At 53.9% G+C, this 24,864-nt stretch overlaps 7 protein-coding genes across 7 annotated transcripts; 3 read left to right on the top strand and 4 right to left on the bottom strand.

Annotated features, from left to right (window-relative positions):
* Positions 1-844: 844 nt before the first annotated feature.
* BO80DRAFT_421282 (autophagy-related protein 27) lies at positions 845-2,631 on the bottom strand. Its single transcript, XM_025718569.1, has 3 exons — positions 1,998-2,631; positions 1,402-1,930; positions 845-1,307 (listed from the first exon to the last, which is right to left on the bottom strand). Exons 1-3 carry the CDS (start codon positions 2,260-2,262, stop codon positions 1,112-1,114), a joined length of 990 nt encoding a protein of 329 aa, XP_025579550.1. The 5' UTR covers positions 2,263-2,631; the 3' UTR covers positions 845-1,111.
* A 406-nt stretch (positions 2,632-3,037) lies between these two features.
* BO80DRAFT_498933 (tubulin-binding prefolding complex subunit GIM3) lies at positions 3,038-4,066 on the top strand. The gene is made up of 4 exons (XM_025724157.1): positions 3,038-3,232; positions 3,296-3,430; positions 3,577-3,644; positions 3,750-4,066. The coding sequence occupies exons 1-4, from the start codon at positions 3,215-3,217 to the stop codon at positions 3,940-3,942; spliced, it is 414 nt and encodes a 137-aa protein (XP_025579549.1). The 5' UTR covers positions 3,038-3,214; the 3' UTR covers positions 3,943-4,066.
* Positions 4,067-4,261: 195 nt separating this feature from the next.
* On the bottom strand, positions 4,262-6,897 carry BO80DRAFT_431200 (transcription factor domain-containing protein; the record flags this gene model as incomplete). The annotated part of the gene is made up of 4 exons (XM_025720729.1): positions 4,262-5,378; positions 5,435-6,208; positions 6,241-6,362; positions 6,430-6,897. The coding sequence occupies 4 exons, from the start codon at positions 6,895-6,897 to the stop codon at positions 4,262-4,264; spliced, it is 2,481 nt and encodes an 826-aa protein (XP_025579548.1).
* Positions 6,898-14,830: 7,933 nt separating this feature from the next.
* Positions 14,831-15,591, bottom strand: BO80DRAFT_440820 (proteasome assembly chaperone 4 family protein; the record flags this gene model as incomplete). The annotated part of the gene is made up of 2 exons (XM_025721151.1): positions 14,831-15,055; positions 15,400-15,591. The coding sequence occupies 2 exons, from the start codon at positions 15,589-15,591 to the stop codon at positions 14,831-14,833; spliced, it is 417 nt and encodes a 138-aa protein (XP_025579547.1).
* A 286-nt stretch (positions 15,592-15,877) lies between these two features.
* On the top strand, positions 15,878-17,355 carry BO80DRAFT_421276 (N2227-like protein). The gene has a single exon (XM_025718568.1). The coding sequence runs from the start codon at positions 16,211-16,213 to the stop codon at positions 17,315-17,317; it is 1,107 nt and encodes a 368-aa protein (XP_025579546.1). The 5' UTR covers positions 15,878-16,210; the 3' UTR covers positions 17,318-17,355.
* Positions 17,356-18,679: 1,324 nt separating this feature from the next.
* On the top strand, positions 18,680-21,027 carry BO80DRAFT_345551 (Hsp70 family protein; the record flags this gene model as incomplete). The annotated part of the gene is made up of 4 exons (XM_025715330.1): positions 18,680-19,276; positions 19,341-20,273; positions 20,332-20,770; positions 20,828-21,027. 4 exons carry the CDS (start codon positions 18,680-18,682, stop codon positions 21,025-21,027), a joined length of 2,169 nt encoding a protein of 722 aa, XP_025579545.1.
* Positions 21,028-22,221: 1,194 nt separating this feature from the next.
* On the bottom strand, positions 22,222-23,211 carry BO80DRAFT_345337 (endonuclease/exonuclease/phosphatase family protein; the record flags this gene model as incomplete). Its single annotated transcript, XM_025715321.1, has 1 exon — positions 22,222-23,211. The coding sequence occupies one exon, from the start codon at positions 23,209-23,211 to the stop codon at positions 22,222-22,224; it is 990 nt and encodes a 329-aa protein (XP_025579544.1).
* Between the last annotated feature and the right edge of the window lie 1,653 nt (positions 23,212-24,864).

The following is a 24,864-nucleotide window of genomic DNA, read 5'->3' as shown; positions in this document are numbered from 1 at the left end:
CTAGCACAAAACTCCCAGCACTACGTGTCCCTAAAAATCCCGAAATAATGCGCACAAGAAGAATAATGCAATTAACCCCAACACAATCTATCTATCTACCATCTCTCTAAGATAAGCCAAAATAAAAATCAATTCTACCAATCTAAATACTAATAAAATCCATACCATCTTGCAGATCCTCCTATCACCTACCTTACGTTATCATCATCATCATCATCATCATCATCATTCAATTCCCCTATTTAGTATCACTTTACTACCCTTCATCCACCAACCCATCAACTCAGACATGAAAATCTAGCTAGCTATTGTTGAGTTATACTATATTCCACCCTCTACGCCCGGGGCTGGAAGGGTTATATTCCTTTTTGGTCTACGTGGGTTCTTGACGGATATCTACCCCCAACAGCAAGTTATCCCTTCGGAGTACTCCGTAGTACTTTGTCAATAATCGATATCGTTAGTATACTCTATTTCTGTATCTTAGAGGTCTATGCGACGCTTTTGTCGTTTTCTGTAGAGTCTATATTGAAGGTATTCCTCTTGTTGTCGAGTTCTGCGATGATATTTGATGGGTTGAATGATTGGGATGGGATGGGATAGGATGTGGTCTCTAGGTAGATGGGTAGATGGGTGAATAGGAACCTACCTGTATGGGGGATGGGGGATGGATACTATGTAGATAAGTATTTAGTGATTGCTATGTGGAAGCTAGGGGGGGGGAGTGAGTGGGTGGAGCGTTTAGGTCTATTTTTTGCTTCTGCTTCTGCTTTCGCTGTTTCTTTATCCACTTCTACGTAGAAATTGGGCAGTTGTCTGGTGGTTCTAGGTCGATTGGATTGGATTATTTGTTTTACTTTGGAGTGTAAAATTCGCCTCTATGTTTAACGCCTAACTAAACTGGAAAGGTCTACCGTACAGTGATATCTGCATCAAAGAGATAATAAAGTCATACCCAAGACAGAAATCTTATTGATAGAACGGTATACATACTAGCCTTCTCGAGGCAAATCGTCAACACTCAAAGCCACAACCCGGCCCAACCCAAATCAACCCATCTCGAGCTTAAACCACAGCAAGGGAAAGAAGCATTCTGAAACTAAACCCGTACCTAAACAGCACTGTAGCCGCCTCTTGTCCCCGTTCCTTGAAGAGTGTTTACGACCCGTCGTAGCCAGTCCTGGAAGATGTAGGGAATGTCGCGGATGGTGTCGCCGTGTGGCAGGAGATCCCATCCACGGGCGCCGTAGCGGTTGTAGTTGAGCCAGGAGCCGAAGATGAGGTAGGCGGCGATGCAGAGGAAGAGGCTGTTAGGAGTAGTGTGTTAGTGAGTGTTTGAAAAAGGGCATTTCCATGGGATGGAAAGGATAGACCTTGACAGAGGAGGGAAGGGGAACATACATAATGATCAACCACGTAAAGAACCCCCAGTGACTCGACCCATCACCCGTCTGCCGATCCGGCTCATCCTTGTAATTATCGCACGCGTACCGCGTCCTCCAATTCAACTTGAGCACGTAGGAGTCATCATCCGCGGGCCCAAAACTCGTAAATTGCAGACTGCGCTCGTCCAGCGGGATGGTGCCATTGCCTTCGTTATTGTCACCGTTGTTCTCGTCGGCGCGACGGCGTCGGCGCTCCTCCGTTTCCGTGTCCTCGGTGGTCTGCAGACCCTCCAATCCCGACCGGTCGGGATCGCACTGGAACTCGATGACGGCGCCGGCGTCCTTTTTCTTCTTTTGCTCTTCATCGTAGTACTCGCCGCCGGAGAGTTTGACGAGAAGACCTTCCCGCGAGGAATCGAGTTTCTTCAACCGAGTGATTTCCGGGTCTTTGGAGCCGTGGCCTAGGTGGTCTAGGCCGACAATGGGGAAGACTGTGCTCTCTTCCTTGTGGCTGTCGAGAGCGGTTTTGTATTGGAAGCCGCAGACTGGGTGGATTGGTGCTTGTGTTAGTGACGGGGTTGGTTGTGAGGGTGCGGGAGGGAGAAGACGTACTGTTCTTGGAGGTTGGGCATTTCAGATGTCCGCGGTGAGCGGCACCCTTGAGGATATTGCAAATGTTGAGCACGTAAGTCGTGTTGACGATGTATTCTTCCGTCTCGTCCACGTGGTAGAGCGTGTGCACGCCGCCGAGAGCCTTGAGGTCATATTTGAAGTTGTCGACGTTAATGTGTTGGCAGTCGAACCCGGAGGCGGAGGCGAGGCTAGGGAGAAGAGCGGAGGAGAAGAGAAGGGTCGAGAGGCTAGAGGGTATTCGCATGGTGGCGGTTGAGCTGTGTGATGTTGATGGTGAGGGACGAAACGGTCGGGTGAAGCAGAGGGGATGACCGGAGCTCAGCTCAACAGTGGGTGGTAGATGCGAGGGCAAAACAATCAGCCAGGAGAGCGTTGCAGATTCCACTGCTCTGTGTTTCAAGCGTTAGTCTATAGTCTGAGGCGCGAGGATGCCCCGAGAGGATGATGGAGAAGCCAAGGTGAGGATGGACCTGTCCCGAAGCGGATGTCGGCGATGCGGTGGCCGGCGCTCTTGGTTTCTCCGATGCGAGCATCAAGTCATCAACACCACCCCAATGCCACTCAAACCGCCCTTTCTTTAGCGGACACAGATGACCGGAAAGGATGACGGAGCACGAAGAATGGAATGGCGATCAGACGTCTCTCGTGGCAGCGGCTGAACGCGATCGGCAATGCGGCGAGCACCTGACGGGGATGATGTCACACGACCAGCTCGCTATTCCGCGAGAGACAGCGTAGACAGCGTAATTCTCCAGGGAGGGAGGGATCCATGAACAGGAAGATGAGTCTACCCACGGGGTAGTCTACCGGTAGTCCTTGAGACGCTTGGAAGTATCCCAGATGAAGCAATCGGCACCTCTATACCACAGAGCGACCAGTTAGATAATGGACCCTTATCCTTAGTCAATACAGATACATACCTATCGTGCCACACGGCAGACCATACAGCAATCAACCTACTACATAGTATAACTATACATAGTAGTAGTATGTACACATGTGCATCTCAAGATATCCCACCTCAGGCACCCACCGCACAGACCACCCTCCCCTCCCAATCCGGAAATCCCCAACCTCAGGCACCACACTTATCGGCACCCCTCCACCGAACAATAATCAATCATTCATCACAAGCCAGAGCGAGCCCCTCAAGCAACATCAACATCAACATCCACCACCACCACAACCCCGCCAAGATGATGCAAACTCGCATGGTCCGTACAATCTCCCTCCCCCCAATTAACCCCATACATCCCCAACTAACAAACGAACTCCAGCTCTCTAAAGAAGACGAAGCCCTCACGGGCAGCGAAGACAACGAAGTCCGTCGCGAGGATCAGGAAAAGATTAATCGCTTTAGTCGCCTGCATCAGCGTGAGACGATGCTGGAGGAGCAGTTGAAGTTGAAGATGGTACGTTTATCCCCTCCCTTTTTCCCTCTATTTATGCATGTGCTTTTTGGGATTATTTTATGTAAAGTGATTATTGCTGGGACTGTTTGGGGAGGGAGACGATGATGTGGATGTTTATGTGAATGCTTGCTAATCACCCCCAACAGAAAGATAAAGAAGATCTGGAGGAAATTTCCACGGAGCTGGAATTGGCGGATGAGGATGAGTTGGTTCCGTATGTTCTTTCTTTCTTTCTTCTTCTTCTTCCTCTTCCTCTTCCTCTGCATCTATCCGTCCATTTATCCTGTAAGGAACAGAGGTGTGCTAACAATAACCCCAGGTACAAAATCGGGGATGCGTTTTTCCAGCTCCCCCTGGAAGAAGCCCAGTCGCTGCTGTCAACAGCGACGGAGCAGGTCGATGCTGAGGTGGGGACGTTGGAGGAGAAGTTGGGGGATTTGCGCGATGAATTGCAGCAGTTGAAGGTCGCGTTGTATGCTCGGTTTGGTCGGAGCATTAACTTGGAGACCTAAGTCTTTGAGTTCATCTATCTAATGGTATATACTACTGTATCCGTGGTGTGGGAAGCGGTAGTTCTAGCTTGCGGCTATACATGCGTGTACTGTATACAAGATTCCAACATTATCTACGTGACTGAAAACATCGCAGCTGATTCGTAATCCATGATCTCATCTCACATGCCTGTAGGGGCGCCACAGAATCGCCTCGACGATAATACAAGTAGAAATAGTACAACTGATTTCCCGGGCAGGGACGGCTTCGCCCCGTGTCAATCAGAGAAAGGCGGGTGCTGCACCCGCCATGGTAGGAAAGGTCTTCATCGCATTATCTTTAGATGATGCTCGCGATGGTCATGCGCGAGTGAGACGAGCTCGACTGAGGCGTCGTCGCATCGGAGCTCGGGTTGGTTGCTTCCGGTCCAAGATACATCGAATCCAGGGGCTTCGACCGGTGCTGAAGGTCTTGCGGTTGTTGGTGTCTTTCGCTGAGGTACTGCACCGTCTGCTCCACCCACTTCCAGCCGTCCCAGCTTTCCGACCCGCCGTTGGCTCGGTCATTACTCTCAGTATGGGAGTGCGCGACAGGACTGTTGATTTTGGGAGACATCGCCTCCAACTGAACACCGGTCTCACTACCTTGCCAGACCCAACCAGCCTCAGCGTTACCTTGCATATCACCTGATACATAGGCCATCAACTCTTCATCCCGCTCCAACACCGTCACCTCGTTGCGCCGCAGCCGGTCCAACATCACTTTGAGGAAGAATGCAAGGTAGCGCCCGCAGGCAGAATTCACGGCGCGCGAATCGCCAATGGCAGCACTGGCCTGAACACAGACGAGAGCCGCAGCGTACTCCTGGCGGAAGAGGAGTAACAAAATGCAGCGCCAGAGGTGTGAACACAACATGGTACTTGCGGAGGAGGCCAGCAATGGCCTCCACTCATCGCCGCCCGTGGTCGCAAACCCATGCCCGGGACTGGACGGGGGCCGCATACAGCGCGAGAGTAGGCGTGCCGTATCATGGGCGGTAGAGACACAATAGTCCAAGGCTGACGATCGAGCCTCGGGTGGACAGGAAGGAGAGATATTATGACGATGTAGGATAAGTCGTGCATTCTGGAGGTAGAGGATCGGGGCTAGCGTGCGGGGGTCGAGATACTGGTCGGCTTTAGGGTGGTACTGGGGAGGGAAGGTTGCTAGGCAGGTGTTGAAGTGTCGCTCGAACGTCTCGAGGGTTCCTGGGCTGATCATGGAACTTCTCAAGGTGCGCGACAGCTGACCGATTGATCGAACAACGTGGATGGTGGCGAGTAGTGGCGAGGTTTGCGGGCTCTCTGGCACAACACTGCCATCCGAAAGGTACTGTTCATCGATGGGGCAGGGCAGGTCGACGTCGCAGTCTTGGTCGTTGATGAGGACGGGTTTTCCCATCTCCAGAGCAAGAAGCCTGCCACGTCTAATCAGTTATACGTCCAGCGATCGGCCACATTCAGCAACTCATACCTATCCCACGTGTACATTCCCCACCATAACCGCTTTCGCATCTCGCCTTCCAGCGGGGACCAGGGCCCTGACTCCAGGTGTAGTCCAATCTCCTGCGCAACTCTTATCGCGGATCCAATCCAGACCCAGCTCGCCGACTGCGAATTCACTTCGTACAGGAAGATGCTGACCAGCAGCGCCGCCCGTGCCTGGTCCAAGGTGAAGTTGTCTTGCCACACATCGATCACCCCGCAACTGACTTTGACAAATTCCTTGCCTTCTTGTTCCCGATTTGCCTCCAAAGTGTGTAGACACCCACAGGCCAAGACTCCGAACAGTACCGCTGCCCATTCCCGGGCAACACCCATCAGCGTTCCGGCTTGGTAGACACTCTCGTACTGAGCCACAAAGGTGGGCCAATGGAGCACTGGCAGGACCGAGTGGATGCAGGCGTAGTACTGGCCCAGCAAACGATTGGCCACCTCCTTCGGGGGAAGCGGGGGAGGGTCGGTGGACAACAAGGACTTGGGACCCTGCTGCCGGTATGGAGGGGGCACCCTCAAGATACCTCTCCCATATTTTCGCAGGTTGGCGCGAGCCTCGGTGAGATCCTGCATCACCTGCACTTGTGATCGGCGCGGGGGACGGTACCCGACGTCCGGAAGCTTCAACTGAGGTTGGCCCGCCCCGTCGATATCCAGATCCATCAGATTGTCGGATCTGAGCATCCCTGACCGAAGTTGGTGGAGTTGTTGCTTGGTTGATAGCAGCTGCTTCTCAAGGTCCTGGACTTGTCTGTTGGCACATTAGAATGGCAAGATTCTCACGGATAGAACGGCCACGGCACGAACTTGATTGAAGACATGCGTCGGTTGGTCTCCTTGGTAAACTGGCAGCGCACCTTGCGGTTGGTGCATTCTGTGCAACTGGAGGATTCGGAAGCGTCACACTAATCGAAATGAGCCAACCTGGGTCAATGCGACAACCCGGGTAACATCAGATGCCGCGTAACGTACCTTGACTTTGCGTTCCCGACAGGCATCGCAACTGGGGTCCTTCCTCCGCTGTCGATACGCTCTCTTCTGCTGCAACGGCTGCTGGGCTTGGTGATGAACGTGCGGACCAGCCGCACCAGCCCCGCCAACGGGCTGAAGCAGCCCGGGGCCATTCAGCGGCGGCGCATCAGGTAGCATGGACGTGCCCTCTGCAGGGGAGCCACTAGACTCGTACGAACGCGAATAGGCGGGAGCGTTCGTGACCTGTGGCGGCGGGGGGTTGGGCATATGCTGTGCCAACGGCTGGAGTATATGAGCCATGCGCAACCCGCTGTCGGGTCGACTCGGCGGAGCGGAAAGAAGAGGAGCCGCGGGCCCATGCGATGGGAAGGGCGCCGGAGGCGAGGTCACCGCGTGTACTGGAGGAAGCTCATACGACCCTCCCGGTTGGTTCGGGCTAGTCGAGGAGTGGTAGTAATGCGCCTGCATGTCGACACCCGTAATGCAACCTCATAAGGGGAAACCTGGGGGGAACAGGTGGGAGCAAGCGGCGGGCCAGACGATGCCCGCTCGTCCGAGGGAGGTGAAGCGAGGAAGAAGCAGAATCCCACCGGATGCAGTGATGGGAAAGCTTCTTCCTATTGAGTCCCAACTCAAAGGAGCACTAGTGTTAGGGATAGCTGCGCGGCGACAATGCCGATGGAGGGAAATTTTTTGGATTCCCGATAGATGGCAGAAATCCCGAGCGCCAACAAACCCACTGCCGGGGAGGGGAAAGTGGATTGGATGGGATTCAATCGGGACGCTGGGCTGCTGCAGTGGCGAAATGGTGTTTGCGATCGCGCCAATAACCCGAGCCACAGGGTTGTGGTGTTCCAGACCAGAAAGTTAAGTTGGGACGATGGGGAACCGTGGGGTCATCTAGAAGCGGTAGTGTTGCGGTAGTTGGAGCGGACAGATGGATGTGGTCGGCGCCGATGAAGCCATACAAGATCGAGGATCAATACCAAGGTGGGTGGAGAGGGGCTGCAAGGAACGTGGGCAACAGCCAGCCAGCCAGTCAGTCAGCCCAAGTCAGGGCAAGGAGACAGTGGTTGATGGAGGCAGATGAATGGTATGGAAAGAGAAGGGGGGGGTGGAAAGCTAGGGGGAGGGTTGCAGGAAAGAAAATTAGGAATTAATGAGTTGAGTTGACTGGCAAATGGAGAGGGAGAGAAAAGCAGAGCCAGGAAGAGGGAAGAGAGAAAGAACAAGCCAGCCAGACACAGACCGGGGAGTGAAGTGAATATAGAAGAAATCGCAGGCAGTCAGTCATGGAAGGGATGATAAGCCAGTCAGTCATACTATGGATGATGGACGCATAATCGACGAACCCTTCGGAGCCTCTGGTTTCGTTTCTCGCAGTTAATTCGATGTAATTTTAGTTTCTGATTTATTTTACCATTTTATTATTATTATTTCATTTATTTTTTTCTCTCTTAATTGGGGGTTTCCCTTTCCAAGAGAATGAGGAACTGATTGATGATTCAGTATTGATTGCCCCTCTACTGTATGTCTCTTTCGCTGGGAATTTTCTCTTCAGCACCATCACTACCACCACCAACACCACCACCAACTCTTCAGACACAAACAGACAGCTACAGCAACTACGAGGCACAAACATGCTCCCAGCCAGTTCCATCCAGGGGGAAAGGGAAACGGGCGCAAATATGGAGTATATTAAGTATTTAAACCGATGAAGGAATGCCCACACTTGCATGCGACCCAGACTCGGATGGCGTGCCAGAGCTCCATCTCGCCAGGGTCCTCCCATGCCCAGGAATCGACTCCGAAAGTCTCTCGGCTGACCCCGGTTACAGAGCAGGAAAAACATGGCTGAAACGACGCCAGCTGCCTTCTCAAATCGGATCGAGAAGGGCGGAGATTAGCAACTGAGCTTACTGCAGAAGTCTATCCTTAGGAATCTGTTGCCGACAGCCTTTCCCCCGGTTCCGTTGATTGACTGGTGGGTTGACTTTCCTTTTTCTTGCTCGGTTTTGCTCATTTTTACCCTTACCCCCTCGTCTCCCCTCTTTTCCATTTTCTGTTCTTTTGACATTTCTTTTTTTTTATTTCCTTTTTCTTTCTTTCTTTCTTTTTTTTTTTCTGGTTCTACCGGACCTCTCCCAATCAGTCGGAGAGGGGCAACACGAGCGGGATGACGATGACGATTAAGATGGGACCTGCCCCAGTGGACCACTGCTAAAAATGTTGATTCTCCTATTAATATGCTCGATGCGATGTTTCCGTTAAATTAACAGGGCCCTACGGACAGCTCCATCTGGCGGGTTCTTTGTTTGATCGTTTCTACTCTAAATTGTTGATTGATTTCCTGGCCTAGGCGGATTGTTGAATCCTACCGCAGTTGGTTGACGAACATCTCCCTAGTCCCTTGACCCCCCCAGGAGTATTCACCATCTTCAGCCTGGCCAGCCGATGTCGTAACGGCCCGTCGTCGCTTCTGCTGCACTACTGTACAAGCTCCCGTGTTGGGCTCGCCGTTTCGCGCGCTTGAATGGATTTGCACCTGGATAGCCTGGACTTTCTTTTGCAATCGCCCATCGGCTGTTGAACTGGCAGTTCTTAGTAGAGGATCAGACCTCTAGCTAGGTTGGAAGTATCCCGAGATCGGCAGTGGCAGTGTCCTGTACCGGGCTATGACTCCATGGGATCACGACGTGTCCGTCATCCTTTTTCCTCTATTGATTATTTTTATTTCTATTATTTTTTTTTTAAAAAATCCACGGTCCACGGTCCCACCAAGGGAAAGGGCGGAATGGCTGAGCTCCAGAGTCCAAGGTTGGGACGGAGAACGGTCTCGGATGGGTACCTAGGCTCGGCCATGATGGAATCAAGCTATGGTTCTGACATCGCCCATACGGAGAGCAACTCCGTGCTTAAATTCTGACCTGCAGCTGAGGAGGGTTCCGGCTTCCCAGTAAGCGACGCTACATGGTACATGGATCAGGTCGTCTGGCACGCCTGGCGGATGGGCTTGGCTGCTCAGCCAAGTGCAAGCTGGGAAGCCGTGGTTCGCTGATGATCATCACGGCAACTCCTGTGGTGTACGGCAGCAGGACTGCCCATCCATGGATGGGGGTTGATGGTCGAAGCCGAGTGGTTTGGAGTGGGCTGGGGGGTTCCCAGCAGTGACGGCTTGATGACTGGCGGTTGACGGGAACATGGAAAGTCAAAACCGCTTTACCTTCACCACCGGACGATGGGCCGCCGGGCTACGTGATCATTGGAGGCTGAGAAGGATCGCTATTGCTATTCTTATTCTCTTCACCGATTTGAAGGATGGAGTCTGTGCGGTTCCCCTGAGCAAGACGATGGCTTGGGAATACTCTGCGCCATGCCATCGAGCCGCACAGTCTGATGGCCCCCAATAGAATGCATGGCTGTCGGACAGTAAACCGTACTGCACGCCTCGCGCAAGACATCGTGCGACACAGGAAATATTTGAGCGCCTCTCGGCGAAAGAATGTGCAAGGGCGACACCACATCTTCAGCATCGTTCTGACGATCAACTCGGAATCCCGCCTCCGGACTGAGCCCATTGGACGAGCCACATGGGCGCACGAGGCAGCAACCGTGGTCAGTTCCACCACCAATCCTGCGTATTACGCGATGGTGAATAATAACAGCACCACCACATCCATGATGATAATAAGGCGGTTGGTTCAACTGTGGCTGAGGCCATGATCTCTCGAGTCTCGACATCTTACTACTGGTTGGCGAGGCAGGTCGGACGAGTGACGCCAGCCCCAGCTTCGGACGAAACACGGAAACCACGGAGAAATCCGCCCGGCGAAAAATCTCCGGCCCATCTTTATCGTCCCTGGTCGAGATCGGGTCGCCTGGATCATGGATGATGGCATTTCTCGGGCTTCGAGCCTTCGCCAGCCAGATGGACTCCTGCTCAATGAGGCTTAGTCGGATCCTCGGTGGCCATCAGAATTTTCGCTTGGCGCCCTTTCCTACGCAATTTGTTTCTGGCTGCTTTTGAGGCTTGTGTGGCCACCGTATCAAGTCCATTTCCACCCCCCAACCCCGTCAGCCTGTCGACCACTGGCCCGTTAGCTTCCACTGACTAGTAGCTGACTACGGTAGCCCGGCCGGGCCCTGGGCCAATGATCTGGGCCCCGTTTCTATTGCCCGGCAGACAGCCGTCGACTCGGGCGAGAAACTATCCTCGAGTAGTCGACCTTGGCATCCCTATCCCTATTGCCTATCCCTATTCCTATCCCTATCCCAGTAGTGTCTGCGTCTCGGCGCGGCATCAAAGCTGGACTGCTTACAGCCGTGTCGATCCCAAAATTATGGGAAGGGGGAAGGGTGGAAACAGGGTCCATTGCTTGTCGCACGGATTATCAGCAGGCAGGCTGTCGGAATGGTATCGTAGGCTGCTGAGTGGCTTGCTGATGCGGATGTTGGGTTAGGCACCTACTGACGTTCGGCTCCCTCGTTCCGGCGACGAGAATAAGAATGCATCTACCTGGTACCTACATCCTAGTACTTGCATACCGGGCGCACGAGGGCCTCCTTCATCCCACGGCCAGCCCTCGACGACCCCTCGACCGAGGGCCGACTATGGCCGCCGCGTGCCTGCGCAGGCAAGGCAGGCGGAGGCACGAGCTCTAGCCGCATCATGGATCCTGCTGCATGCCGGTCTTTCTAATAACTGCCCTGTCCACAGCGGAAATGATATCCCCAACCAATCTGATCGGGGAGATCGCACAGACGGACAACATCCGGACGCCTTAGTTGGGTGGGCGGTGTCGTCGTTCGGCGCAGGTTACGCATCCCCCCCCTCTTTCGTGATCCATTCTTATTTTATTTTATTTTTTTTTTCTTCTTTGGCCTTCCGGACCTAGGCCAAGTAGGCGTCCAGTCGGGACGACCCAATGACCCATCTCTCCTGCACGGCGAGCTGCACAGCCCGGTAGGACTCACGTCGCAGGTCAGAGGTCGCGAGGCACGGCCGTCGCGAAAGGATTTGTCTTTTGACCCCTGCGGGTTGGTTGCATGATGGTGCGTTGGGTTGGCGGGATGCCCGGCTCAGGAACCTGGACAAGTCCAGCTGGGCATCTACCTAGTACTAACTACGGAGTACGGAGTACCTAGAATTCGTGTCGAGATGATGCTGGTGGAATGGGTCCCCGCATCCGCCGTGTGCTCAGATGCCTGATCAGTGCTGATATCGTCCGCCCGTGGATGCGGATGCCTGTTGAGTGCGTTTCCGAGGAGGTATCTCATAGTAAGAATCTCCACCGGAAATTCCTCATCTCAACTGCACGCGATTCATCGAAATTGGCAGGACTAGTGACTGCATGTCTTTTAGGGCATGTTCCGATCCCATGTAACGTACCATGGCCGGATGTTCTAACCGAGATCTCAACGATGCGACGATACGGTTAGACCCCGGCCGGCATGGGGGGGAATGACCCGGAAGTGGAACAGGAAAAGGAGTGAAATTGCAAATTAGACTCCCTTGGGTCACGAGAGGGGAAAATCCCGTGAGATCGTACTACGACGTATGACATCCGGAGGATTGGGATCCTTTCGGAAAGACCTCTTGGCCAGTGGTCAAGAATCATCATGGGGGTCCCCTCTCATCCTGCTTCCGGGCCTGTCAGCCAGTCGCCAGCTGCTAGCTAAAGTTAGCAGTCATGGTTGCATTTGCCCTTGGCCGTGTTCCGGCAGCCGGGCGGGAAAGAGTCCCCTTGGAGTATGGCCGAGTGGATGTGCTTATTGGAGGCGTTGGAGAGGAACCATCTATCGACTATCGACTATCGACTATCGACTATCGACTAGTCAGAGTCAGGGTCCGGCCCCATGTGGCCCCTTCCCGTGACACTCGGCCGCTGCACCCCATCCGGTCTTCGCTCGTCACCATTCATTCACCTCTCAACCACCAAGACCAGTGGCTTGGCTCGCCGGGCTGGCCAGGCTGGCCATCCTCGTGAATCGTGAGGGGGTTTTGTTCGCGTCCCGGTCAGCCCAGGCGGAGACACCCGTCCAATCGTCCAGACTCTAGAGACATTAGACGAAGGCACTCCCGCCACTCGGTGAGTTCCGTCACCGGAACGAACCAACTAACCTTTTCCTGCCTTACCCACCCACCCACCGCCAGTGCACCAGTCCACAGGGCCAGAAAAGAAAAAAAGGCGAACAACACTAAGCAGAGGAAGGGTCCCGTTGGCCGCCTGTTTCATCGCCTCCCTTCCCGTGCTGTCCCCCTCTTCGGCCCTCGGCGCCAACTCGGTCGGCCCAATGACGGATGGCCTCAAGCTTGACGGTCCACGTGGGCCCTGCATTGACCTCCCATGCATGACGATATTTAATGGCCGGCCTCATGGTCGGATCATCCCCGGTCGTCGTAATTTACTATGGTACCAGCGCCGCAGATTTTTCCTACCATCCCAACTCGTGAGGTCATACCGTCCTCCAGCCGGACTGAGACTCCAGCCAGTGCTCGCTGCCCAGGTGCAAGAGCCATCTCCTGCCGCATGCGAGGGCTTCGGTAGCAGACAGCCCACTGGGCACGGCTGGGGTTACTGCCAACCTGTAGATGATTGATTACTCTTGCGCTGCGGCAATCAAGACGCTCTAGATCTTCTTAACTGTGATACTGCAGCTACTCATCAGAGGTATCCTCCAGAGGGAGGGTTTCCTCCTTAGACCACCGGACAAAAGCTTACGAGGTCTTTAATGACAGACTCCTTCGCGGAAGCCAGCAGCGCCACCTGAGCGCGACGCTTTCATGCAATTTCCGGCGCATATTGGTTCACGGGCAGCATCAACGACCAGTATGGGAGCGCTGCATCTGTTTCGGATCTAGACATGCCGCCAGCCCCTATCTAAGCGAGTCTGTTCATGCCCGATCTAGAGCAATGCGCTAGCTGGGAGGACTTCTCCGAGGCACGCTTCGAGAATCGGTCGTTCCTTAGCATATCGCTCAAGAGAGCGCGGCGTTTTTGATTCGTATGTCCCAGGTGGATGGGCCCGACGCAATTAAACAAAGACGCGACTCAAGAGCTCCGATGGAAGCAAGAAGGCAAAGCCGCACGCAAGTTGCTTGTGAGGAATACCGTCGCGTCTTATTGCTCTCTCCTGGAATTCTTAGGTCCAGCAAATCATTCGGAAAGCTCGGCTCACTCGACAATTCTATACAGATGTCATTAGATTAATCTGGCATGGACTGTCATGCAAATGGATATGTCCGTCCGTCCAGAGCCCCAAGCAAGTTGGCGCAAATCAGATATGCACACCATACCCACTCGGGCGTCCCAACGGATTGTAGGAGTCCCCAACTTGACTAGAACTAATTGCTCGCTTTTGGCGGACGAGGTGTCGTGCTTCTTTTTAGAGATGGCGTTGACGGACGAACCGGGGTGGTTGCAGGAACAGGAGTTGCTTAGACATGCTTATCAGTCATCCGGCTGACTGCTGCTGCCCACTGACAAGATACTATTAGCCAAGCTAACGGCGACCGAAAAAGACCGCAGAGGGACTAAGGACGTCTACATGTCCTACAAAGGTAAGTCAGCGCGCCAGGACCACGCCAAAACTTAGCCCCGAGCGAAGGGCTCGGAGTTGATTCCGATAGCCGTCCGGAGCAGGGCCGTTGTGTTTCATCTCTCTTCCGAAAGGGCTGAGCGAGCGTGCTGGCCGGAACGGCAGGATGCGGACGTGCCCGGCTACCAGGATGGGCCCGGAGCTGACTATTCCGCTGACTGGCCACACAGAAGCCAGCATTCGTCATGGGCTGAGAGGGTGACTCCGTGTGTTTTCATTAGTCTTGTCATGGGCGCCAGTGCCCACATGGCGTCCGTTCGGAGGGGCTTGTCGGAATCTCCGATGGCCGGTATCACCTGATCACTATACTACTATGGTACCCAGGATGTAGAGGACCAATTTCAATGAATCATCTATAACATGAGACTCCGTACATCTGCGTATAAACGTCCATTAAGTGACCATTCCTCTCAAGAACCCTCTCCATCACCGAAAAGCCTGACCCCCAACCAAGAACACGAACACGAATCATTCCCAAACTTACCACCGAAAAGAACCCAGAATCACAATAATAAATTAACAACCCAACTATGAAACATAGTTAACTCCAATATGATCCAATCGCATACTTATGTTCAATCCCTCTCCCAACCCTTCCCTCTCTCTCGTCATTCAGAATAAACCCCTCCCTTATATAATCCCCTCAACTCCAACCCTCCCAACAAACCCCAACAGCAACAACGTTCTCCCAAACGACGAACCGTCTTAGTCCGGAGGAATATAAGTAAATGGTAGAATAACACCGAGATGTATTCATTAGTCAAATACTAGATGTTGTTAGTAGTAGTAGTGGTGGTGGTGGTTACTTCCGATCCTCCCACTTCCGCATCACCACATCCACGATCCCTCGCACACCCTCCATTTCCTCCTCGACAAGCAGACCCAGCCCGACGGGGTCGATGCTACAGCCCACGTACACGGGGACTTTCATCCGCCGGGCGAGGATTTTGGCGATGCGGGTGGTGTATTCCACGCTGGAGGGGGTGGAATAGATGGTTGTGGAGATGGTGGAGGGGGGGTTGGTGCGCTGGGGGTTTGTGTTAGTGTTAGTGTATATTGTTTTATGGGTTGGGGTTTATTGTGAGGAGAGGGGGGAGGGGGGTAGTAGTGGGATGATGGGATAGTAGAAAAGTATAGGGTGGTGTGGGATTGCGGAGGTGGTTCTTGAGTCGATGGGGGTAGGGAAGGTGAGGTGCGATGATAAGATATAATGGGGGGTTGATCAATGTAGAGTGGTTTTGCCACTGGTGGATGGGTATACTATGGATATAGATATACTTATTTTAATCGATGGAATATGGTGCGGAAACAAGGGAAGTGGGAGAGGAAGGGAAAGTATAGAAGGAAAGGACAGAAGAACAGAGAACTCACATCCGGCATGGCGTAGATAAAGCTGCCCATGGGTTTGATACTCCCTGCGGAATCACCCGGCGTGGAGGTGGCCAGGAAGACCATGGCGCAGGTGTCGAGGAAGGAGAGATGGATATGTGCGGTCGTGTGCAGGGCTTTGGGGAGGGGAAAAGAGATTTCAATCGGGGCGGCTGGTGATGCTAGCTCTGCCATGATGGATTGTATATGTAGGTATTGTTTGGAGATAAATGGGGGTGTAGTATACGGGATTGGCAAGAGGATGTTGATACTGACTGGTGGCCGCGGGTGTCGCGTGGATGCGAGGTCCATCACCGCTTCTGGATGCTTCCCCGCCAAACTGCCCTTTGGCGGGACCCCACTGCACACCACCTCCATTCTGCATCGGCACGCCGAGTTTCTGCGGCTTCAAGCACAGTCGCAGCCTCACCACCGCAGGCTTTGGATAGAGTTGAGGTCGGTATTTATCCTAAGAGGCTCTGTCTCAGTACTAACTGCATAGGATCAGTCCCAAGATGGCATCCGAGCAGCACGACGAGCCGGAGGAAATTCGCAGCTGGTCCGGCGATTTTGATCCATTGGCCGACAATGACGAGCGGCGAGTGCTCTTTGCTGCATTTGACTCCTTCAGGTGCGTGTGAAGTGCAGATAGCCCACTCGGTCTGGTCGTGCGTTTTGTATGTGAGACGATGCTACGTCGATGAAGGGTCTTGTCTATGGCCATACAGATTACGCTCTGATGCAAGAGCGTTTAGTTATGTAGCGACCGAGAATCTCCGCTGACCTTGACAGGCAATACCGGAGAACGGCTCACATGAATACAACGCACCGTCGACGCCAGGCATTCTACGCACTTCCCTCCGCGCACTGGCAGATGCTGGCCGAGCCGCCCTTTTCGATCCTGGAGAACTTCAACCGGGTGGACGACGCCATCGATGTGAACGCCGAGATTGCAGATGCGATCCTGGCCACAGGCCTCTCGTCGTTCGGCCTGGCTGCGAACCCAGACCCCGAGGATCCACGCCAGAACTGGCACGGGACGGCAAACTCATCCGATGTCAACAAGGCGCACTCGACCCTGAGGCAGTTCTACCGAGACTGGAGCGCTGAGGGCAAAGCCGAGCGAGAAGTGTGCTATGACCCTGTCCTTCGTGACTTGCGCGACGAGTTCGGCCAGCGGGCTGGCTCGGAGGAAGAAGAAGTTCGGGTGCTCGTGCCTGGCGCTGGCTTGGGTAGGTTGGTGTTTGAAATCTGCAAGGCAGGTTTTGCTGCCGAAGGGAACGAGATCTCCTATCATCAGTTGCTGGCCAGCAGCTGGATCCTGAACCACACGCTCGGTCCCCAGCAGCATGCGCTGTACCCACATGCTCTGCATTTCTCCAATCTCTTATCCAGGGATCAACAGCTGCAGAAAGTCATGATCCCCGACGCGCATCCGGGGACAGCCATGATGGAGGCCCAAGCCAACGCGACGCCGTTCGGGCGGATGAGTATGTCAGCTGCTGACTTCACGGTGCTCTACCGCAATCCGAGTAACGAGGGAGTGTTCGACGCGGTAGCGACGGTCTTCTTCATCGACACCGCGCCGAATCTCATCCGGTATATCGAGGCCATCCGACACTGCCTCAAACCCAACGGCATCTGGATCAACGTCGGACCGTTATTGTGGCATTTCGAGGACGGGAGCAACCGCAGTCACGGCGGAAACAACGAGGAACACGATCAAGGGATTGGCGAGCCCGGGAATGTGGAGCTGACGGAGGCAGAAGTGTTTTGCCTCGTGGAGCGAATGGGCTTTGCGATCGAGAAGCGTCAGCCCGCGCACGAGCGGCCGTTGTGTGGGTATATTCAAGACCCGGACAGCATGCTGCTGCCTCTGTATCGCCCGTCCCATTGGATAGCACGGAAGCAGAATGCATGAAGTTCGTACTCTTGGGACTTTTGTAGATGAGTTTGTAGCAGTTCTTGCGTGTTGTGGTGGATGCTGGGTCGCTGGTGGCGGACGGTCACGGTTCGTACGGTACGGGACGGGGGGATCGGCGATACATACCACTTTCAGCCGCAGAGCGACAAAGAAAGAAAGCGACAAGGCTGTCGCGGCTTAGCGGCGTGGCTGAACCCGCCGGTTCATTGGGGCCATTCCTTGGTGCCAAACCGTGCCATGGCCCGCTCAGGTACTCTCGGTCCTACACGGCCGACAGTGGAGTGGACGGCCAAACAAAGGACCGCTGGGAGATCCACTGCGCGCCGGCGGGTAAATCGTTTGTCATCAACGGAAGTGAAGGGGATTAAGCCCAAGGAGGCTGGGCGGAGAGATGATCGCGATGATCGCGCGCTGGCTACGGAGTACTACTTGTTTCGCATTCGGGAGAGCTATCCTGCTTCCATACGGAGTACTTCCAGAGCCTTAGTAAGAGTCGCGGTGGTGTTAGGCGACCAGGAAGGGGATGAATCGGGCGTCTGAGCGATGGCTCGGAGGTGGCAGCCAACGGCTGGCGTGCTCCGAGCCCAACTGGGGAAGGAACGATGGTGGCCCCCTCGTCTCAAACCATACCATACCGTATAGTACCGCCGGGGTCCATCCGCGACAGCCTCACATTCACATTCTCCCCCTCTCCATCATCCATTGCATCCATCAATTCTCATTGTATAGGTAGCGACAGCATGGGGATGCTCTTCAACTAAGTGTGCTCGGGCAAGGCTCCTCTTTCAGCCTGACACAACCGTCGGAGAATTGTGCAGTGCGACGGGAATCCAGGGTGACATCTCTCAGCGCCCGACGGCGGGTGATTATCTCGCCTGGATCATTCCAGCACGGATTCCATCATCCTTGGTGCTGGCTGATTAGTTGACTGTCAGTGACTAGTATCTCCTGGTTACTCGGTCTCATCGAGACCTGTCAGCCAGACGGTCGAATTCTCTCTCCTGAGTTTCCTCCATCCAGGCCGAATAATCAATCTCTCCTGCTGCATCCCCCGCAATCACGTCTTCCTCGTGTTCCTCCCCGCCCAAAGCCTCTCTCTCACACTACGCACTCTGCCTAAAGCAGATCCATCGCAGCGCTGCTCCGGCACCGCCTCTTTCGACTTCGCCCACCTCCTTCCCTTGTTTCTTGGGGGCCTCTTACCCTCGTTTTTCCGACGACCTTTAATCTGACTGTTCCGTTCTCTCCCTTGCTCGATCCCTTCCTCTTTCTCCCCTCCCCTCCTCCTCCTTCTCTCCTCTCGCCCTTCCTGTCTTTATCTGTCCCCTCCGTGGATCATCGGTCATCCATATCGACCTGATGAGCTCACGGTTGAACTTCAAATCGTTCACCTTCGGGAAGCGCAACAAGAACCATTCACCTGTTCAGCACAACCACCCAGCAGTCAACGCCCCGTCCACCAACACCCTCATCGCCCCTCCCTCATCCACCACCTCCCCCAGCTCTCCGCCCTCCGGTCATAGTTCCTCCACCACCAGTCTCCCCATGAATAATCAGAACTCCTTGGGTCGTCCCCCAAGCTACACCTACAACACCGCTGGGCGGCCCACCAGCCCTCTCCCGCCGGGCCAGCCCATGGCTCACCATCCTCCACCCTTGAATACCAACCTACCTTATCCTCAAAATTCGGTGGCTCCCATGGGCGCTCCCCCAGGTTACGGATTGCAGCAGCCTCTCGCGCCCGGTATGGGCTCCGGTCTGCACCAACCTCAGTATGGCATGCGGAACCCCGCCGTAGAGGTCGAAGGCGCCGGCCGCAGCAAGGCCCAGTTGATTGTGGGCATTGATTTTGGCACGACGTTCTCGGGCGTCGCTTTTGCATTCGCAACCAACAACGAGGCCAGAGAGGACATCATCACAGAGTGGCCCGGCGCAGGGACTCACACCAAACAAAAGGTGAGCATTCCCCCAATCCCGCAGGTGACCAGCTACTGACCCTGTCGTTGCTTGGCACGTTTAGATCCCAACCGTACTATATTACGATCAATACCAGAAGGTGGTGGGCTGGGGCCCAGATATTGCCGATGCTCTGGCCCCCACAGGATATCCAAAGCAAGGGGTGCAGAAGGTCGAGTGGTTCAAGCTTCAACTGATGCTTTCCGGCAATACATACATTGATCCCATCAACCTGCCGCCTTTGCCTCCGGGCAAGTCGGAGATCGATGTCGCGGCCGACTACCTTTTCAAGCTGCGACAGGCGATGCGAGCCCAACTACAGAAGACACTGGGTGAAGTGTTCACTCGTGAAGAGCGGAACATTCGGTACTATATTACCGTTCCAGCAATTTGGAACGATGCTGGGAAAGCAGCAACCCGAGCGGCGGCCCTCCAGGCCGGGTTCCTGCGGGACGAGAATGACAATCGCCTTACCTTGGTCTCCGAACCGGAGGCGGCTGCGCTCTTCTGCGCCAAGACTGGTTTGCTGAATCTGAAGATTGGCGATGCAATCTTGATCGTCGACTGTGGAGGAGGTACCGTGGATCTGATTGCGTATGAGGTTGAAGAAGAGCAACCGTTCAGTGTGGCCGAATGCACCGCTGGTTCGGGAGACTCATGCGGTTCGACCGCTCTCAACCGAAACTTCAGCAATATCCTCCGTGCGAAGATTCGCAAGATGAAGTTGCCTGATGGTTCCAGAACGGCGGGCAAGGTGTATGCAAAGTGTATTATGGATTTCGAAAACCGTATCAAGGCTGATTTCCGCAACAACGGTCAGAAGTGGGCGGTGGATGTCGGTATTGAAGCCGACTTCCCCGACGCAGGCATCGAGGAAGGGTACATGACATTCACTAACGAAGAGATTCTGCAATGTTTCGAGCCTGTCGTCAATCGAATTCTTGAGCTGGTGCGCAACCAAATCATCGCGATTCAAGCGCAGAACCGGTCGCTTCAGGTATGGTTTCCCTATGCCCATGCGTGCAAATACTTTGGAAAACTAACAGGTAACCCAGAACGTCCTCGTCGTGGGTGGCTTCGGTGCCTCGGAGTATCTTTTCCAACAGATCAAGCTCCACGTCCCTCCCCAATACCAGTCCAAGGTAGTTAGACCCATGGACTCGGTTGCTGCTATCGTTAAAGGTGCCGTGACTGCTGGAATCACAGAGCGGGTGATCACGCACCGTGTGGCGCGACGCCATTACCTGATGGCTACTCTGCAGCCTTTCAAAGAAGGATACCATCCAGAGCAATACCGAGTCCCTAGTCTGGATGGCCGGGATCGATGCAAGTACACAAGACAAATTTTCATGCAAAAGGGCGAGCGAGTGAAGATCGGCGAACCAGTCAAGGTTAGCTTTTTCCGACAGGTTGCGCCGGGGGCGACGCTCATGTATGAGGACATCCTGTACGCATGTGACGAGGATGTGTGTCCGGAGTACACCAAGGATCCACGTAAGTTGCATTCCGGATTAGTCGTCGTGATGATGATGGTACTGACGTACGATGCAGGCATCAAGGAAGTTGTCACTTTGACGTCGGACCTGTCGCGCAAGAACCTTGAGACGGATTTTGAACGCATGGACACTCCGCAGGGTACTTTTTACCGCGTGTACTTTGACATCTACCTCACGCTTGACGGCAGCGAATTCAGCGCGGAACTAGTCTGTCAGGGCGAGGTGATGGGCCGATGCAGAGCCAAGTTCAGGTAGGCGCGCCTTGTCGGGCACGGGTGTCAGGCAGGAAGGCAGACGAACGCGCCCCTCCAAGAGAGCTTCGAAAAAGAAACGGAAAAAAACAACACGGTTTTGAGGGCGGAAGTCCGACTTTTGTGATACACCAATGATGATCAGCACAGCACTGGGAGGGCGTTTAATATTCTTGAGCTTGCGTCCGTGCGGACGATTTTGGAGATTTCCATCATCTTGTTGCGAGCCCCCACCACAAATGGGGGGTTTTATTTGTGCTTGCTTTTTTATTCCCCTGGATACCTTTCGATGAGCTTTGACGAATCCTATTTAATCCCATAATGGCAAACTATCCATGATAGTCCTTCCACACGTTGACGGATGATGTGTTGGGCTATCCTCCCTAGACGGGCTAGAACAGGTCAACAGTAACCATCAGAACTGCATCTTCCCAATAATAAAGGAGACGGTTGGCTACGAGGTTTTCCAAATCCTGGATTTTCCCTTTTGGACTTCCGCTATTACATTTTCCAATGTATCGAAGCAACCCCCATCAGTAAACGAAGTTGGGTACCCCGATCATAAGCAGCTACATACATCTCAACAAGTCAATTTCCGCCTATGATATTCATATCTACCTATCCTTTGCATAACCGAGGATCCCCATTTCAGGGGTCCCATCTGCCAGACCCGTCTGCCAATGAATAACAACGAGCCACGTAACTTCTTCCCCGTAAGACTGATAAGTAACTTGGACATGTATATCATACGCGTACAATGGCAGTAACTGCCGATGACATGACAGCTTGCATTATTGTCAATTTTATATATTTTTAGAACGACGAAGAAGGGAAATATGCATGCATGCATGCATCTGAGTTCTCCGATTAAGGCCTTCGCGATTATGGAAACCAATTATGAGATACTTGCTCCGGAGGTCCCGGCGGTAGATAGAGAGGTGTCTGCCTAGAAGGAGATAATGATGGGAGCCTAAGTAGCCTTCCTTGTCTTTGGTATGCATCTATGTGGGAGTTGGTACTTTTGAACTGGGGATAGGGTGGTGTCGTGTCAAGGTCGTGAGTGGTGGTCGTTACGGTCCTGAGTGGGTAAGGAGCCTGATGTCTGATGTGTAGGTCATATCTGAGAGGTTCTTGTGAGGTTGGGGTTGTAAGGGGAAAGTCTGGTGAAAGCAAGTCCAGAACGCATAGAGGCCTTTACTCATACGGGTGCTTCAGCAAGATGTAAACGACACTTGAGGCCGGAGTGGTCACTCCATGGCAATGGCGTGTCCAGTTTGCGTAGGAGCAGTCCATGCCCGGCGCTCTCAAGCGCGCCAGGGTGTAGGATCTCGATTTGGTCTCCCTTGAGTCCATGAACGGCAACTTTGTCTAAGCGGCCTGGGGGAAACGGTTCCCGACCATCAATTCCCCAAGTGAAGCCCGGCTCATCTGGGTGTGTCTCATTCCAGATATCCACCAGATTGTTAGCTGCAACCAGACCGTCATCCTCCGGGAGGATAGGGTTAAAGTCACCGGCAACAAAGCCATGTCCAGCCAAGTGGAGGCTCTCTGCAACGATAGCGAGCTGCCGCGGACGATGACTAGGCTGGAGAGCGAGGGAGTCCAGGTGCACATTGATCAACCGAACACGCGTAGCGGACGGTGGCAGGAAGACATCACAGCAGAGAGCATCCCGGTCAAACCTACTTGGGTAGTTGACTCGCCAGACTGGTCCAATGCATATCTTATCTGTATCCTGCTCTTCCGTGCTGAAGTCGGCTTTGGATAAGAGCATCACCGTTGCAAATGCATAACCGCCCCAGTTCTTGAAGTCTCCCTCACTGAGGTACCAGTTCTCGCGGATCCAGGCATTGTCAAACAGGTATCCTAAGGCTGCCCGGGATACTTCTTGAAAGAAAAGTATGTTAGGCGGGGGGGTCTGATTGCGTATGGTGGAGATGATGCCAGCCATACGGTCGTCGGGAAACTTGGAGAAGGCATCTACGTTCCATGTTACAAGAGTGAGTGCATGGGGCTCAGACTTGGTGTCGGTGGAGCTCTGCGTTGTGCGCCCATCGCGGGGCGTTGAGGTGGAGGATGGTTGTACTGGCTTGCAGTAATCCGATGATGAGTCGAAGGTGTACCATCCCTGGAAGGTTGGCGGGGCATCTAAATCGGTTGGTAGGGGAGGGGCTTGCGTGCAGCTCATGGTGGTGCAGAAACCCTTCTGTCTCGATGTGCCTAGACGACCAGTTAATGGTGGAGAAGCCCGATGGTCAGCCAGCAATGACTGCACTTCGGGGTGACCAGATCGATCCCGATGAGGAGTGAAACGAGGGGTAGCACAGCTGGCGGGAGAGTGTCTGTGACGACGGCGAAGAAGGGAGGCGAAGGAGGAGGAGGAGGAGGAGGAGGAGGAGGGGGAGAGCGCGGAGTGCATTGGATGGAGGTTGAAGCGAGCCTCCTTGCAAAACGATTGTCACATGATGCAGGGGTCAGTCACGCCCTCGATCACATGATGGCTGCCAACAAATGCCCCAAACGGGAAGGCCACGCATCACGCAGGACATCTGCGAGGAGATCCTGCCGGTCTGCCTATCGGGGCGCCATCGTGGCATCATTTGTGTTCCATCAGCCCATCCAAGGTCTTACTAGAGCCCCATCCACTGACGGAGGCAGATAGTAACCCTGGAACTATCTACTCCGTCCCTACTCCGTGGCTAGCTTCGCTTCGAGATAACGCCCCGGTCTATTCCCGAATGGTGCTAAGCTGTACTTCTGCTGGCCCAGAGGCTGAGTCCGACGCCTTGACACAAGTACGAGTGTCTTACCTTACACGCCGCCCTTTGAGGAGGCCAGCCCGTGGCTTATCGATTACCTAGACCGGTGTAGACCTAAATCTTAGTACCATCGCCATGCGGAGAATCGTGGAGAACCACAATGGTAAGACCGGCACGACCGTCCGTGCACGGGGTCGATCCTCTTGGGTCCAACCGTAGCCTGATCGAGTCCCACAGCACGGAATCGCAGTCTCCTCTCCTCCTTGTCCGCTCTGATGGCGTGGTGCTGAAAGACGAGACCTCTAGGCTCTCGAAGACCCAGGCTAAGACCGAGCTGGGTCTATCCAACGCTACGGAGTAGCGCCGTATGGCCCGCCGGGCTTGCAAATCCTCCCTTAGTCATTCGACGATCACTGACGAAGGGTGGATTACCGCACCGTGCGCCGGTGTGTCCTTTCTGAAGTCTAGACATGAGTTTTGGCCCTATTCCAGATGGGCCCTGGATAGGAAGGTCGGAAGGCAGACGACCTCTGGCCCGTAGGCTAGTCCACTTAATAGGATGTCAGTCAATGCACTAGGAGTTCTCCGCCGTCCCATTGCTGCTGTTGACAGGCTGGCACAAAAAGCAAGTTGGGGCAATGGCATTTTCGGTCCGATCTGTGGCTCGGAGGATTTGGTTGTCTCGGTGGACGGGTTAGGGCGAATGTGTTAGTGAAGAAAGAAGGGGGCATCGCCGAAATCAGGCCAAGAAAAAGAAAAAAGAAAAAAAAGGAAAAGACAAGAGAACCAGGTGCATAAACTTGATCATTTGGCGGGGGATCTGAGATCAGCCAAACCATGATGGAAGGGGCAAAATCAGAATCGGCAGAGGCGAGTGAGGAAAGCCCGAAAAAAATAATAATATGAAAATGAAAATGGAAACGAATTAAAGTAAAAAGTCAAGATACAAAAAAAGCAACGATGGACCAAAAGGGAAAAAGGCAAAAAAAAAGACTCAACAGATGGCCGGCTGCCAATAACACAAAAAAGACGCATTCTTCCTTGAGACACCGCCGCCTGTCGCACATGGGGAGGAGCAAACG

The sequence above is a fragment of the Aspergillus ibericus genome (genome assembly GCF_003184845.1).
Source record: "Aspergillus ibericus CBS 121593 unplaced genomic scaffold BO80scaffold_3, whole genome shotgun sequence".
NCBI classification, from domain to species: domain Eukaryota; kingdom Fungi; phylum Ascomycota; class Eurotiomycetes; order Eurotiales; family Aspergillaceae; genus Aspergillus; species Aspergillus ibericus.
Note: the sequence above shows the minus strand (reverse complement) of the source record. Positions and strands in the feature narration are given on the sequence as shown.